The sequence below is a fragment of the Macrotis lagotis genome, chromosome 1 (genome assembly GCF_037893015.1).
Source record: "Macrotis lagotis isolate mMagLag1 chromosome 1, bilby.v1.9.chrom.fasta, whole genome shotgun sequence".
Taxonomy (NCBI): Eukaryota; Metazoa; Chordata; class Mammalia; order Peramelemorphia; family Peramelidae; genus Macrotis; species Macrotis lagotis.
Genome location: NC_133658.1, coordinates 328,359,407 through 328,377,511, shown reverse-complemented (window position 1 = coordinate 328,377,511; position 18,105 = coordinate 328,359,407). Strand labels below are relative to the sequence as shown.

General features: G+C 35.8%; 1 protein-coding gene across 8 annotated transcripts in view; it reads right to left on the bottom strand.

Annotated features, from left to right (window-relative positions):
- Positions 1 to 18,105, bottom strand: part of DENND1A (DENN domain containing 1A) — a 709,454-nt gene that overhangs the window by 393,922 nt on the left and 297,427 nt on the right. For all 8 annotated transcript variants that reach the window (XM_074211609.1, XM_074211608.1, XM_074211610.1 and 5 more), the window contains exon 6: positions 7,253 to 7,322. In XM_074211609.1, the coding sequence (XP_074067710.1) occupies positions 7,253 to 7,322 (70 nt within the window). The remainder of the gene's footprint in view (positions 1 to 7,252; positions 7,323 to 18,105) is intronic.

Sequence of the window (18,105 nt, the reverse complement as noted above, 5' to 3'; positions counted from 1 at the left end):
CAGAAAAAGAAATTCAACAAGCCATCATAGAACTCCCGAAGAGAAAATCTCAAGGGCCTGATGGATTCACAAGTGAATTCTACCACACATTTAAGAAACAATTGGTTCCAATTCTATCTAAACTCTTTGGGAAAATAGGGAAAGATGGAACTCTGCCTAACTCATTCTATGAAAATAATATAGTTCTGAGACTTAAACCAGAAAGAGTTAAAACAGAGAAAGTGAATTATAGACCTATCTCCCTTATGAATATAGATGCAAAAAATCTTAGCAAAACGATTACAACAAGTTATCACTGGGATAATACATTATGATCAAGTAGGATTTATCCCAGGAATGCAGGGTTGGTTCAGTATTAGGAAAACTATTGGAATACTCAATTATACCAACAACAAAACTATCAGAAATTATATGATCATATCAATAGATGCTGAAAAAGCTTTTGACAAAATACAGCACCCATTCCGACTAAAAACACTAGAGAGTATAGGAATAAATGGACTGTTCCTTAGAATAATTAGCAGCATATATCTGAAACCATCAACAAGCATTATATTCAATGGGGAGAGGCTAGAGGCATTCCCAATAAGATCAGGGGTGAAACAAGGGTGCCCATTATCACCACTACTATTCAATATGATATTAAAAGTGTTAGCTTCAGCCATTAGAGAAGAAAAAGAAATTGAAGGAATTAGAATTGGGAAGGAAGAGACAAAACTCTCACTCTTTGCAGATGACATGATGGTCTACCTAGAGAATCCCAAGAAATCATCTAAAAAACTACTTGAAACAATTAGCAATTTTAGTAAAGTTGCAGGTAATAAAAATAAAGCCTCATAAATCCTCGACTTTTCTATATATGTCTAGCAAGATACAGCAGGATGCGCCAGAAAGAGAAATCCCATTCAAAGTAACCCCAGACAATATAAAATACCTGGGAGTCTATTTGCCAAGACAGACTCAGAAACTTTTTGAAAACAATTATAAAACACTTCTCATACAAATTAAATCAGATTTAAATTACTGGGCAGATATCAACTGCTCATGGATAGGTAGAGCTAATATAATAAAAATAACAATTCTACCAAAACTAAACTACCTGTTTAGTGCCCTACCATTCAAAATTTCAAAAAATTACTTTAAGAGTTAGAAAAAGTTGTAAGTAAATTCATATATAGAAATAAAAAGTCAAGAATTGCCAGGAATTTAATGGAAAAAAGTGCAAAAGAAGGTGGCTTAGCCCTACCTGATGTAAAATTATATTATAAATCATCAGTCATCAAAACTGTTTGGTATTGGCTAAGAAACAGAGGGTGGACCAGTGGAATAGACTAGGGGCAACAGCAGGAAATGATTATAGTAATCTGCTGTTTGATAAACCCAAAGAGAACAGCTATTGAGATAAAAACTTTCTCTCTGATTAAAGCTGCTGGAAAAATTGGAAGTTAGTATGGAAGAAACTCACACCCTTTACCAAGATAAGATCCAAATGTTACAGGATTTAGACATAAAAAACAATACTATCAGCAAATTAGAAGATCAAGGACTAGTTTACCTTTCAGGGGAGTACCTTATGGCTAAGGAAGAGTTGGAGAACATCACCAAAAACCAACTAGATGATTTTGATTACATTAAATTAAAAAGCTTTTGCACAGATAAAACCACTGTAACCAAGATCGAAAGAAATGTAGTAAACTGGGAAACAATCTTTACAACTAATGATTCTGACAAAGGACTCATTTATAAACTATACAGAGAACTGAGTCATATTTTTTTTTTAAAAAGTCATTCCCCAGTTGAAAAATGGTCAAAGGATATGCAAAGGCAATTTACAAATGAGAAGATCAAAGCAATCCATAGCCATATGAAAAATTGCTCTAAATCATTAATTATTAGAGAAATGCAAATTAAAGCTTCTCTGAGGTACCATCTCACACCTCTCAGATTGGCCAATATGACCAGAAAGGAAAATGATCATTGTTGGAAGGGTTGTGGGAAATCTGGGACACTATTACAGTGTTGGTGGAGGTTTGAACTCATCCAGCCCTTCTGGATAGCTATTTGGAACTACCCCCAAAGGGCAACAAAAATAAGCATGCCCTTTGATCCAGCAATACCACTACTGGGTCTATACCCTGAAGAGATAATGGAAAAGGGTAAAAACATCACCTGTACAAAAATATTCATAGCAGACCTGTTTGTGGTGGCAAGGAATTGGTAATCAGGCAAATGTCCCTCATTTGGGGAATTGCTTAGCAAACTGTGGTGTATGTATGTCATGGAACACTATTGTTCTTTTAGAAACTATGAGGGACAGGAATTCAGGGAAGCCTGGAGGGATTTGCATTAACTGATGCTGAGTGAGATGAGCAGAACCAGAAAAACACTGTACACCCTAACATGGGAGTGATACTCAACCTTGAAGGACTTGCTCGTTCCATCAGTGCAACAACCAGGGATACTTTTGGACTTTCTCCAATGGAGAATACCATCTGTATCCAGATAAAGAGCTGTGGAGTTTGTACAAAGTTCAAGGACTATTCCCTTTAATTTAGAAAAAAAAAAAACAGATATCTTATTGTCTGATCTTGTTATCTCTTATACTTTTTGTTTCTTCTTTAAGGATATGATTTCTCTCTCATCACACTCAATTTGGATCAATGTACAACATGGAAACAAAATAAAGACTGACAGATTGCTTTCTGTGGGGGGTGGGGGGAGGGAAGTAAGATTGGGAGAAAAATTGTAAAACAAATAGAATCTTTAATAAAAGTAATTTTTTTTTTTTAAATTGGGGCAGCTAGGTGGCGCAGTGTATATAGCACCAGCCCTGGAGTCGGGAGTACCTGAGTTCAAATCCGGCCTTAGTTACTTGATAATTACCTAGCTGTGTGGCCTTGGGCAAACCACTTAACCCCACTGCCTTGAGAAAAAAACTAATAAAAAAGGAAAGAAAAAGGTTTGAAGAAAAACAATAACATTTGAAAAAGTAGAGTAAGACATTAATTAAAGAAGGAAGAAGAAAAAGATTGCCTTGCTGCAAAGAGTGCCCTGTAGGGTTTAAATCATAAATTTCTAGTAGACATGAGTGGTTTCCGTGAATTAACTGATACAGTTCTAAGATATCTACCAGCTCTGTTCAACATCATATAAATAGAACCAGAGGAGAGAAATGATGGAAATAACCCAGGGCTAAAGTTTGGCAAGGTTTAAAATAGTAAAAGGACAAAGAGTCAAGGAATTTGACTGTAGAAGAGAATATGTTTATTGTTTTACCAAAACACCAAGAAAATAAATTAGCCAGATTAGGGATAATGGCATGGCAAAATATTAAAGAGAGGTGAGAGTTTGGAAAGAATAAGCTATCTTTCACTATGAAATATGGAATGATAAAAGAGTATTATTCTTAAGGGAATATGATTCTTGATCATGAGGGTAAAGCATTCTTGGCAAGGTTCAGGGAATGACCACCTACCTCTGTGTGTATATCTGAGGTGTAATAGAAAATTATTCTGTGGTAGTTGTAAATGGAGGAATTATAAAGTTAAAGCATTTTTAAGAATATCCACATATCTGTTGAAGTTCTTTATTATGAAGGTAAGAATTGAGGTAGTTAGGGATAGTGTAAATAAGTCATTTATCAGGGTGGCTAGGTGGCATAGTGGGGGGTGCCTAGGTGGTGTAGTGGGGGGTGGCTAGGTGGCGTAATGGATAAAGCACCGGCCTTGGTGTCAGGAGTACCTGGGTTCAAATCTGGTCTCAGACACTTAATAATTACCTGGCTGTGTGGCCTTGGGCAAGCCACTTAACCCCATTTGCCTTGCAAAAAGGTTAAAAAAAAAAAAAAAGATAAGTCACTTATTTTATTGAAAAATAATGGAGAATGCCCTGCGCAGTAAATGGGTAATGACTATTAAATTTGGATCAGGTAGTAAGTTTGGAGGAAGGGCTGCTGCTGGCAGTACAGGTAATCTAGGGAGGTAGATCCAATGACGTGGCAGGGCCCTTGTGACCAGAGACAATAGCAGCAGTACTATGGACTCAGTAACCCCAGTTTTATTTTTCTTTGAGTGTATGGGCTATATAGCAATCTGACTTGGTATCAAAACAAAAAAAAAAACTAATAGTCAAAACAATGAAAGCAATTGATCATTTTCCTGGTCAGAACATAACTAAAGAATTGTGATTAAGAAGATAAAATTTCAGGATGATTATAATGATTAATTATAATTAATATCCATAAAAGGGTGACAGAGATAGATGGATAAAAGAACTGGAGCCTATGTCACTTGAAAATCTGTTGAATAAATTACAGATATTGAATCTAAAACACAGAGGGCTATGGTGGATAAATGGTATCTCATTATGGTCTTTAATAGTATAGAGTCTTATGGTCAGAAAAATATTAATTGCTCATGGGTAGGCCAGGCCAATATAATAAAAAAATAATGTTATTGAAATTAATTAATTCCTTCAGTACCAAACTATTAAAAAAATTATTTTGCAGAGTTAGAAAAAAATAGTAAAAAATAAAATCATCTGGAAGAACAAAAAGTCAAGATTACAAGGAAATTAATAAAAAAAAATTGTGAAGAAAAGTAGTCAAGCATTTCCAGATTTCAAACTGTATCACAAAAGAGTATCATTAAAACAATGTCATTGGCTAAGAAACAGAGTGATGGATCAATGCAATAGATTACATACATAAGACTCAGTAGTAAATGACCACAGTAATCTAGTGTATGATAAACACAAAGATCTGAGCTTTTAGGACAAGAGCTCAGTATTTGATACAAACTGCTAGGAAAACTGGAAAGCAGTTTAGCAGAAATTAGGTATAAACCAATATCTCACACCATAAACTAAGATAAGGTCAGAATAAGTACAGGATTTATGTATAAAGGGTGATACTGTAACCCAATTAAGAGAGTATAAAACATTTTATCTGTCAGATCTATGGATAAGGAAAGAATTTGTGACCAAACAAGAGATAATTACATGATGTAATACAGATTGAAACACTTTTTTACTTAAATTTTCTTAGGGTTTTTTTCTAAGGATGGGGCATGTTCATGGTGGGGGGGGGGGGTCTGTGTTTTCCTTGGCAACATTGCTAATATGGAAGTATGTTTTATGTAACAGAACATGTATAATCTATATGTAGTTGTTTACCATCTCAGGGAGCAGGAAGGAGGAGGAAGAGGAGGAAAAGAGAAAAGAAAATTACATATTTTAATTTGAAAAAAAAATTCTTATTTAAAAATATATAGAACATTATCATACAGGATGAACTTGACCAATTCTTCATGGATCTATCAGATGGAACTAGGGCTAATGAAAAGAAGATACTGGAAGGCATGTTTCAACTCAGTGAAAAAAAAGAACTTCCTAAAGATAGAATGTACTGGCTCAGGAGTTAATAGGTTGACGATCAGCAGATGTCTTCAAATACAGCTTAGATGACCACTTACTGAGGAAGTTACAAAAAAAGATTCTTGCTTCAGCTAGAATTTAGATAAATAAAATTACAGCTTTCAATTCTGGGAACCTATAGTATAACATTTTATGTTTAAATGTCCCCTCTAACTCTACCATTCTATGGTTTAAGCGCTTTTTAACACTAAAATGTCAGCCTTCAGAAGTAAATAGAATCAATGGAGTTGGACAGGAGGGTGACTATGAATGCTAAGATTCACCATCAGCAATCAGAAACAGAGCAATCAATATTTTTCAACCTTTATCTCCCCATCCCCTTGCACACAACAGTTACTTAATGAAGTTTGTTGATCTAAGCTCTACCAAATATAAGACATGGTATAGTTAAGAACCAGGACCTGATTAAAACACATTAGAATCTCAAATGCTATTGAATTCTGCCTAAGATAAATGAATCTTCTCATAGTCTTCTTCATAGGGTCTCTTAGGATGGAAAAGGTTCTTTGAAAAAAAAAATGAGTATTAAGTCCTGGACTTAGAAGAAAGGATTTCATTGCTAACTTTTTCCTAGTCATGTGAACAATAGAAGGCCCTTGAACTTTAGAGCACTGAACAAAAATTTATTACGCACTCAACACTGGTGAGGCACTAGAAAATAAGAAGACACACACTTGACATAAATACAAACATAATAGATATAAAGCAGACACAAATGTACGTATATATGTTTGAATACACACATATATGTATATACACATACATACACATATATGCAGAACAAGTTATAAAGGAAAGCAAGGTTTGAGATCGCTAATGTAGATGGAAAGAAGGAATAGAAATGTGATGTGATAAAACTGGCTGTAACAATATCAGAAATAGTATGGCATAGTGGAATGAGCACTGAATTTTAATTCAGCTAACTTGAGTTCAAGAATTTGTCATGAGCTCTGTGTTATCTGGGAAGTCCTATCCACCTCTAAGGGCATCAAGTTTTTCATTTATAAAATGCAGATAAGAATAGTTATCTATCTGAAAGGGTTGGTGTGAGGACCACATTAGGTATGGCATTCAAAATATCTTATAAAATATGCCAATATTTAAATGTCAGATATAATGATTTTTTCTAGTTTTAATACTCTTCAAGATGTATCTGTCTTTTCACTATTTTTATACTACAAAGTTGGCAGTTAAGGAAGTAACTCTAAAAGAAAAGGATTAGGGTCTATTGCTCCAATAAAAAATAGTTTAATAATGATCAGTTTTTTTTAAAAAATTCATAACACACCTCTTATCAATCCATGATTTCATGCCTTGAACGAATACTCTGAACTTAATGAGAACCTGAATCTTTTTAAAAGATTAGAAAGCAATGACAAAATACAAGAAGACCTAAGACTACAGATATACCTTTCTATGATGCAGAAAGTTATATAACCTTTTTGTTAACAAGATATTTAATATCAGAACTGTCAGGTTTATTTGAAAAGTACTTTGATCTCCATGTAGATTTATATTATTGAATAGAATCACAGAATGTCAGCACTCTAGAAGGATGCTTAGAACACAGAATATCACAACACAAATACATTATTAGAGAAGGAAGGGCCTTTAAAGATCATCTGTCCAAAATCCTCATTTTACAAAGGAAATTGTGCAGGGACTGGTCTAAATCAAATGGCTACTAAGTGGAAGTAGAGTAGTGATTTGAACACAAATCTGGTGCTCTTTCCACAAATCAGGTTATCCTAGTGGAAAATTTTTCCAGCATTTGACACAAAATCAGTTGTTTATTTTTTTTAACGTGTAATATAAATACCTGTCCTTTTGCTGTATAATCCGCCAAGATGTTGAGCAGTTTATAAAAAACTTCAAACCAGGGGAGATAGCTAGGAAAGAAAAAGAAAAAAACTGAATGTAATTTAAAGCATCAAAACCTCAAACCATGATCTATTTCAAGTCTGGTATATTTCAGGTTTTGCTTTTGGGTTTTTTTTTTCCTTGTTCAATTAACGAACATTTAAAAGCACCTGTTAAATAAAGAGCCTAAGAATAGATGCAAAAGGGAGGTAGAGTCAAGATGGCAGTGTGAGGACAGGCTTTCCCAGGATAAATTATGACTTTAAATAAATCTTCAAGAAACAGAAGACAATTCTCCAGCCCAAGGTAACTTGGAAGAGTGTGGGAAGGACCCATAGTGAAGGAGTTCCAGCCTTCTGGGAATAGCCCTTGGGGTGATTGGGTCTCTGGGGGTGCTTGGGTTCCTGGAGGCACCAGTTTGTGGCAGCAAAAGCAGTTTCAAGACCTCCCAACTCAGGGACCACCAAGAGATCAGCAGGGAAACCTCTACCTAAATGAGTGTGGAACCCAGGACATCATGGCTCTCAGCACCTGAATCGGAAACAGGGAGACACCCAGCAGTTGCTCCCAGAGTACTAAGCTCATGAAGGTAAGGGGATTGGGGAGACTGTCGAGGTCTCTCCTCTGGCCCTGGGACAAGACTCTGGTGGCTTCATCTATATTCAGACGCTGGTCACAGTCTGGGCCCCTCATTGCCATAGAGCAGGGACCCTCCTCACAGCACCAGGGCAGAGGGGAGGGCTTGTGGTCACCCACAGACCAGAGAACAGGAAGGAGAGCAGTCAGAATCTTTCAAAAGACATTGGAGGAACAGTCCTTGCAGGGGTACCCCTAATAACAAGTAAAAAGCTCTGGAAGCATCACAAAACCAGGGCAGGCTGGGGAAATGAGTAAACAGAAAAAAAGGAATCTGATCACAGAAAAATACTTTGGTCACATGGAGAATCAAAACACACACTCAGAAGATGACAAAGTCCAAACTTCTGTATCCAAAGTCTCCAAGAAAAATAGGAATTGGGCTCAAGATACAGCAGAACTCAGAAAAAGATTCTGAAAATCAAGTAAGGGAGTTAGTGGAAAAACTGGGAAGAGAAATGAGAGCAATACAAGAAAAACATGAAAACCAAGCCAACAGTTTAGTTAAGGAAATACAGAAAAATAACATGTTAAAAACCAGTTTAGGTCAAATGGAAAAAGTGGCTCAAAAAAATTAATAAGAAGAATACCTTAAAAAGGAGAATTGGCTAGATAGAAAATGAGATAAGAAAGCTCCTTGAAGAAAACAAATCCTTCAAATGTGGAATGGAGTTAAAGGAAGTTGATGATTTTGTGAGGAATCAAGAAACAATAAAACAAAACTAAAAGAATGAAAAACTAAAAGAAAATGAGAAATATCTCATTGGAAAAACAACTGACCTGGAGAACAAATTCAGGAGAGACAATTTTAAAATTATTGAGCTACCTGAAAGTCATGATCAGGAAAAGAGCCTTGACTTCAATTTTAAAGAATTTCTACAAGAAAATTGTCCAGATATCCTAGCAGAGGATAAAATGGAAATTGAGAGAATCCACCAATCTCCTCCTGAAAGAGATCCAAAAAAAAATCCCCCAAAACAAAACAAAACAAAAAACAATCCAAGAATATTATAACCAGATTCCAGAGCTTTGAAGTCAAAGAAAAAATATTACAGGCAGTCAGAAAGAAACAATTCAAATATTGTGGTGCTTTAGTCAATATTACACAGGACTTAGCAGCATCTAAATTAAGGGTTCATAGGGCTTGGAATATAATATTCCAGAAGGCAAAAGAGCTTCAGTTACAACTGAGAACCAACTACCCAGGAAAGCTGAACATCCTCTTCCAGAGGAAAAGATGGACTTTCAAGGAAATATGGGAATTTCAAATGTTCCTCTTGAAATGGCCAGAGCTGAAGAGAAAGTTTGATTTTCAAATACAGGACTAAGGTAAAACATAGAGAGTGGAAGAGAAAGGTAAATTATGAGGGACTTAATGATGATGAACTGCATATAGAGCAGTTAGAAGGAACATAGATAGATAAGGCACAGAAGGGAGATGAATATGAATGTATGATGTATTATAAAGATGGAATCAATGGGTGAAAAAAGGAACGTACTAGGAGAAAGGGAAAGGAGAGGTAGAATAGGCTAAGATATATCACATAAGAAAGTCAAGAAAAAGCTTTTGCAATAGAGTGGAAGGGGAAAAGGTGAGAGAAAATGACTGAACCTTTATTCTCATCAAAAATGGCTCAGAGAGGAAACAACAAATTCACTCACTCAATAGGGGACAGAAATCTTTTACCCTAGAAAAAGGAGAGAAAAGGGATGGGAGAAAGGGGATAGGGGGAGGCTGTATGTGATAGATGAGAGGGAAGATTGTGGGAGAGGGTAGTTAGATACAGCAGCCTTTCTGTGCCATAGTAAACAGTCTTTAAGAGTTGATGTGGCTGAAAAAATTAATCATTTGTTAGTCAACTTTCTACTGATGAGTTAATAGAATTTCGTTAGGCCAGTCCTCAGACAAAAATACACACTTCATCATTAGTATCTACTAAAATGTCTTACATTTTAGTAGGTACTCTCAGAGCTCATGTTAGACTCGCAGAGCTGTTTGGAACATATTGCTGCCTTAACAAACTGATGAGATAAAGAAGATTGGTCCTTAGTAGAGGGTAATTACTATGTTTTTTTAAGGAATATGCGGTAAATAAGTATTCATCATGAATTCTTGCTGTATTTCAAAAATAAGGAGGCTTTTATGGAGTCGAAATACATATGTTACTATCTTTGAATATAAAAACTTTCAATCCATCCAAAGACCAGGAGAAAAAAATTCATATTTGCCTATCATTATTGCATATATAATAATAGTTCTAAAACACTTATATTTCTTACTTTTTTTGTATTTGAGCTTAGGAAACTTTTATGATAGCTAACATTTATATAATACTTTAATAGTTGTAAAGTTCTTGTTATGTAAAGTACATTAACTCATCTGAGATTCACTACTCTACTCTTATGAAGCAGATAATACAAATATCGATATCTCAGTTTTACATATAAAGAAAATGAGGCTCAGAATAGTTAAATGGCTTAACCATAGCAATATCATTAGTTAAGTTCAGGTGTCAGGATATGAACTCAGGTTGCTGATAGCAAATCAGGTATTCTCTCTACTAGGCAACATTGCCTCTTCTCCTGGCACAGTCATGCCAACCTCCCACAACTGCCCTCTTCCCCCATAGCATGAAGTCTTTGAAGGTACAATGATCACAAAAGAGAAAAGGGGGAAAGAAAATGATCTTACTGGATAAGCTACAAATGAATTTCTGGCAATAGCAACTCCATAGTATAGTAAATAGGAAATGTATTATCCATGTCAATTTTAAAATTACCTGTGTGCCATTTGATAACACAGAAAAATAACAGTTCTTAAAATAAAAGTATGGATCAAAAGTAGGATATTAGTGATAGAGTACAGAGAGAGAAAATATTCACATAAAAGACAGACAACCAGTATTTGAATCTGAGGTTGAGGTATAGAGAGTTCAAAAGGTCCATTGTGTTCCATTAAAATTCAGGAAAGACACTAGTTCTGGACAATTGTGAATTTTTGTTAGCCATTTCCTAGAGATGAAAATCGTATACATAGAATCTGATAAGGCCAACAAGTGAGAAGAAATAGAGAAAAGAGGGCCTAGGACAGAGTTTTGGAATATACCTACAGTTAGGGTATATGGCACAGATAATGATCTAGTAAAGGATACTGAGCAATTGACAGAGAGAGAGGAAAGTGAAGAACAAAGACAGAGCAGTATAAGAAACAATTCAAAGAGGAAAAAAGTATTCCTAAGGCCAGCCTTAGGAAGATCTATCCCTATGAGGGTATATCCTTTGTTTTTTCCTTTCCCCTTCCCCTGACATCAGGATTCCCCAAAAGATATTACTTGACAAGGGGGCATTGCATACTAGCCTTCCCTTTTTCCCTGGGGTTGCTTAATTGCTTATGGGCTTTAAAAGATATAAATCAACATCTCTATTCCTCCTAATAAGAATGAGGGTTACTAGGCCTACCTGCCTCCTAAGATCCTCCTGGCATAGGGGAGAAAACATGAGAAGACATGCAAGAAACTAGGTAAATACAAAATACATACAGAGTAGGTGAAAGGTAATCTTGGAGGGGAAGACACAAGCAACTGAGCAAGACCTGGAAGGGTCTCCTGAAGAGGATGAGATCTGGTAGCTTAAAGGAAGTATGGGAGGTGAGGAGAAATGGTGGTGGAGAAAAGACAAAGCTTTCTAAGAATGAGGCACAAAGAGTACATGAAGATGACAGATGGAGCATCATCTATAAGAAATCTATATGAATAATCTATAAGGCCAGGGTACCTGGATTAAAGACTTCATGAACTGGAATAACGTATAACAAGACCAGAAAAGGAAAACAGTCTCATTATAAAGAATTTTAAATGCCAAGAGGGGCAATTGATCTTTCAGGATTTGGGACTGGGAGAAAGAGGTGGCATGCTCAGAACTCACAGTTTAGAAAAATGACCTTGGCACTTGGGGGATGGGAAATGGCTTAGAGTGGGAAGAGATATGGGGCAGAGAAATCAATTAAAAAACTACCACATTAGTCCAGGTGACAAAGATGCAAATTAGGGGGCTGGTTGTATGAATGGAGAGGAGGGTTCAATAAAAGATTGTGAGGTTAGTAAGAACAAAGAATGTATAATACTGAGTTTGTAGAACTAGGGAATGAGAGAATCCCAGTGGTCCCTTTTAAAGGAACAGGAAAATACAAAAGTGAGTGGTAACAGGAGAGTAGAAATGTGAGTTTAGGGGAAGAAGTTAATGAGTTGTTTTGGACTTGTGTTGAGATATCCACACAAATACCCAAGAGGAAGTTGGTGATTGTAGGACTGTATGGTTCAAGAGGGAAAGTAGTTCTAGAAATATAGCTCTGACATCTATGTACATAGAGATGATGATTTAATCAATGGGAGATCTCCAAATGAGAGCCTAGAATGAAAAGAGAATAATATCTTGGGGAACTATTCTACTGATTCCTCCAGGTCGATAATGAACCCCAATTAATGACTAGTTTCCTGGATCTGGCCATTCAGTCAGTTCAGAATGCGCTTAACTGTAACATCATTTAACTAAAATTTCTCCATCCCCCCCCCACCCCACACAAGAACAATATTAGAACTTTTTTCAAATAATTTGCTAAGTTCTAATTAAATTATATCTGTAGCATTCCCTGGATTTACCTGTCTAATAGAGCTGGGGGGGGGGGGGGAAATTATGAAGAAGTTAATCTGGCAAAATCATTCTTGACAAAGTCATGCTTTTAACCACTGCTAATAGATTTGCCTTGTGGAGAGAAAGAAAACAAAGCCTTCTCCTTCTTCTCCTATCAGAAATTCCAATACTCCTGGGTCAAAGCCTGGGATTCCTAAACAACTCAAGTCTTCCCTTCTGTAGTGGGGCGCAGTGAAACAAACAGTGAACAATGAGCCAGCAAAAATGAGGTTCCTGTTCTAGTTCTACTGCTGAGCCCTCTAGAACCCAAAGCATGTCATATTACCTTTCTGGGGTCTCTACTTCCTCATCTGTAAATTAAGGACAATAATAATCATTGGGTTATTCTGAGAATTCACTGTAAACCTTTCTGCATGAAATACAGCATATTCCCTTCAAGTATTCTTCAACTGCAAGATTTGTAATTCCCTTAACACCTCCAACTTAATTTAACTTTTCTGCCAAGCTTCATTTTGTCAATGTTGCTCTAAACTATTGTTCAAAACTGGACATAATATGACTGCATTCTACGTCCTTTAAGGAAACCACAGCCCCAGTGCTAACTAAACTGGGATAATAAATGATGTGAGATGATATATCCATGACAGAGAAAGTGAACAGCACTCTGTCATTAACAGTTGTTTGACACTGAGACATGCTACTATAAAATTTAAGTAGCTTATCAAAATTGACTGATAAGGAACTTAACTTTTTACTTATATGACAGTATTATCACTTATTGTAATAGGTTTCAATCAACTCTGGCAGCTGCACATTGGTTATTATGATGGTTGCCACTTTAAACAGCATTGAGTTCAGCAGAGCAATGTAAACATTCAAGAGGGATTAGGCAGCAGATAAGTTTCTCCATTCCCTTTCTGCTAAACAAACCTCTGCAGAGTTAAAAAGCTATTATGATCCTCTGGAGAAAGCCTCTCCAAAGGAGACTCCCCATAAAGATTAGAGGACTCTTTGTAAACAAGACCAAAGGAGGGGTACCAGGAATAAGATCCAAACCCCAAAAGACTGGGGAAAAAAAGTAAAGCAAAAAAAAAAAAAAGGCTTGTCTACTTTTGTGGAAAATAGGGTCTCAACAAGCTGTAGTGTATTACAAGTCAAAGACAAGGTTCAAGTCTCAGTTCTAGCAATTATTAGTTAAGTGATCTAAATAGATTAATCATTTCTCAAATGACCTTCAATTTTTTTTTCATCTGCATAATGAAGAGAAAAATTCACAGACTATCTACCTTGTAGGGTAGTCAGGAGAAAATATTATTATCATCACAAAACGTTAGTTACAACTAATGACAATAATTACTAAATAATGAAAACCCTAGAAGTATTTTAGGGATGATTCATGAAATAACGTGGTGACGGGCTAGATTCTCTTTCAATAATATCTCAATCGTAAGACAAAAACAAAAATCACTTTTCCTCTCTGGAACTCTGTTTCTTCATGTTTTATCATTAACTAGGCTAAAAGTCCTTTTAAGGAACTTTTTAATCTTCAGAAGTCCATGTTCTAAGTTCTCTTCCAGCATTCTCATTCTATGCTCCAAGTTCCAGCAGACTTCAATTTTAATATTCAAATCTCCAAAACTCAATTTGCAATAATCCTTATAAAGTATATTTTCTTTTTGATCTAACCAAATCAACTCCTTTTTCCATGAAATTTAGAACCAGAAAACAAGGGAAAGGTTTATTAACTCCTTCAGGACCTAGCCAATACTTTTTCCCTCAAGGAATTTGATTTCACCAGTTGCCTGACCTTGCAATAAAAGATCTTCATATTTCCCTTCATGCACTGACTGATAGCTATCTAGTGAGGGCAGAGTGGTTGAGTCCCCCTACAAAGGGCTCCTATGTTCTCTTGCTGGGAGGCCAGGGTTCACAGCTGAACTTTATCTTGCTTCTGAGCTAAGAGAGTTTCCTGTACAGCTTCATTAAACCAGACTGGTCAGCACAGTGGGGGGTTTCCTCTGTCACAGGTGAGGATATTGAAACACCAACTCCACTTAAAGTGTATCTGTCATCATCCAGTAAACAGGACTTCCCCATATAGGGAAGTGAAACAAATACTTATTTATAGTTCTACTTCCTTGATGTCTAAACTGTAGGTTGAGTAAAGTTCAAACTCCTTAGCATTCAAGATCCCTCTTTAACTCCCCACAATGGGTCCCCCACTATATATAAGTCATACCGGTGCTCTTTTTGACTCCAAGTTCACTCTGACTATTCATTCATATCTCCTAAACCTAGATTCTGACTTGTCTCACTGTAGTCTCACATCTTCCAGGAAGCCTGCCCAGATCTTTCCCCACTCATGAAATGTTCTTTAACAGACTAGATCTCTCACCCCACTTTACTTTGCATAGGTGTCTCCTCATGCTGGAATATTCTCTTCCTTCTCATCTCCATCTCTTGGAACTTCAAGGTCCCTTCAAGTCTCACCCTCGGGTGTTACTTCCTTCAAGATAACCTTGTCTAATTCTTCTTTATTATTAGTCCTGTGCCTCCTTTAGATCCTTGCATCTCATAAATCAGTGTGATTTTTTTTTTTTGGTATATATCTTATACTTTACTGTTTGTGAACATGTCATGTTTCCTTAGCACAGTGGTTCTCAAACTGCCATCCAGTGTACTCTTCAAGACGCTTACAGAGGTTAAAACAATTTTTATAATAATGCTAAGATGTTTCAATCTCTAATATGAAAAAATATATATCCATATAGATATATATAGCTATATAGATATAGAAATATATATATAGATATATGTGAGCTACTTTCTCATTTGTATCCACACTGCTTAGCACAAAATAGAAATTTTAAAAATTCTTACAATAATATTTACAAACAAATTGATCATGCATGAGATTTATGAAAGGTTGTGTAACCCAACAGAAAGAGCTCTATACTTAGAAACAGAAGACTTGGTTTTATTCCCAGCTTGGCCACTCAGCCATGTGATCCAAAGCTAGTCACTTTGTCTCATAGGCCTCAAGTTTCTTTATCCCTAAAATAGAGGTGATAATCCTTGTATTACATCAAAGGATTTCTTTGGGGGTTGAGAAAATTATAAATTAGTATGGAAATGTGATCTCATATATTTTTATGAAAGAGCACTTAACCTAGAGACATAGGACCTGAGTTTGAATCTTGGCTCTGTTACTTCATATCTATGGGTCTTTAGATAAGTCATTTGAAATTCTCTTGAGTTTCAGTTGTAAAATCACTATATTAGACTAGATTCTATTATCCATTGACCTATGAAATGACCCTGGCAAGGGCAATGCTGTACAGAATAAGCCTGTAACGTATATTGTGTTTTAACATCTATTATCATTTTAGATCCCTACAATGCTGTTGTGAAAACAGATATTCTTCCAATTTTATAACTCAGGCAGCTGAGACTGCAATTGAGATAGGGGCAGTTATTATAAGAGCCAGTCATAAGATCATAGAGTTCAAAGATGGGAGGATGCTTAGAGATGACCTAATGTTGGTACTTCTTTTACATATGAGAAAAGTATTTCCATGAAGGAGTACTCCACATTGATGAAGTCCCAGATTCAGACGAAAAGAAAAAAAAAAAACAACCCTAAAGTTTTTGCAAGGCAATTGGGGTTAAGTGGCTTGCCCAACATCACACAGCTAAGTTAAGGTTAAGTGTCAGGCCAGATTTGAACTCGGGTACTCCTGACTCCAGGGCCAGTGCCCTATCCACTGTGCCACTTAACCACCCTAAATCCTTAACTTTTGATGTCCAAGTCCAAAGCTATTTCTACTATACCTCATGATATTTAATAATGAATATGTTATTAATATAACATAGTATAGTGGGAAGAGTGCTGGATTTGAAGTCAGAGGACATACATGTAAGTTCCAGTTCTGCTATGTGACCTTGGTTTCTTCATCTACAAAAGGAGTTAAAAATAAGTGATTGACTTCTGAGGTCCCTCCCAAATCTTTATCTATAATTCTACTATAATTTACTGCAGATAAATATCCTGTGTGTACCATAATGGGAAACTATTGTATTAAAATATTTATATTGTGTTAATCTACAAAACAGAATTCATTTTGAATATTTGGAAACAAGACTCTTCCCCCTCTTCTAGAGGATGATTCAAAAATTATATTTTTCCCCCTAAGAGAGAAAGAGGCTTTTGTCTCCTGCCTTTATATAAAATTATTACAATAATTGAAGATTACTCGGTAGAAAAGCAAGAAGACACTTTTCTGGTATCACCAGTGAAGTGGTGGTAACATAATATCTTTGTAGTAATGACACCTCCACAGGCAATTTACTGTAATTCTCAGATACTTTCCATGCAGTCTAGAGATAGGCCTTTCATCAACTTACAGGCTGAGTTTGTGAAGCTGCCTCCACCTTCATTTATAGCACTTCAAGCTCCCTCCAATTCAGAACACCTTACTTTTTGCTTTAAATTACTTCTATAATATAATGTAATGGGTTAGTAAGGTGCTAAAGTTAGGTTTAGTTTCAGTTAAACTATCATAGCCTAGAGGAGAAAGTACACTATTTCAACCAAAAAAGGGACAAAGGAACAGAAATGGCTGCATAAGAAATATCAGTCACAGATGCATACTAACTAAATCAAACTACTATAGCCACAGATGAAAAAATATTATCCCCATTTTAAAGACAGGGAAATGGAGACAAAAAAGGCAAAGTGAACTATTGAAAATCAAAGGGGGAAAAAAGATTGTATTTATATGTTAATCTGAATTTGAGGCATTAGGCAAATAAGAATCAGAGGTCAAGGGAACAATCCTTTTCCTTGTTCTGGACAGGTAACACAGCCTAAGATCTGATTATCTTTGGGGGCTTTCATATCACACTGATGACTCATAAATTTCTAGTCCTTTAAAAATTTCAGATCAATCCCAGATGAATTCCCATCTGGTTATATCATCTCCAAATTGCACTTTATAATTTTTAAATATTTTCATTATAGATACCACCCAAAACCATTTCAACATGCATAGCATAATGTAAATAGAAATTATCTGTGAACCTATAAATCTTCTATTTCATAATACTTGCTTTTTTACCTTTCTTGTACTTGATAAAATTGTCTTTTTGAAGAAGAAACAGTTAGACTAAATGATCTCTAAGATCTCCCAACACTTCCAGTTCAATGTTCTAAGGTCCTTCTAAATCAAATATTCTTTGTTCTCTTCATATCTTCAATCATGTGCTAACATGGTATACTCCATGATCCTAACTAGGTCTAAAAGAAACTTCAGAAGGCAGAATATTAGGTTGAATATTTTATGTTCTAAGGTCCCATCTAGTTTCAAATTGTGTATTTTGAAGTTTTGTTGAATATGGCTTTTAGTTCTCACTTTGAAATTCCAATTACAAAATGGTAGACAGTGTTTTTATGAAAGAACCTCAAAAGATATCAAATGGAGTATCATTTAACTTTAACTATTCTGAGGAATACAACTTTTGCTGACT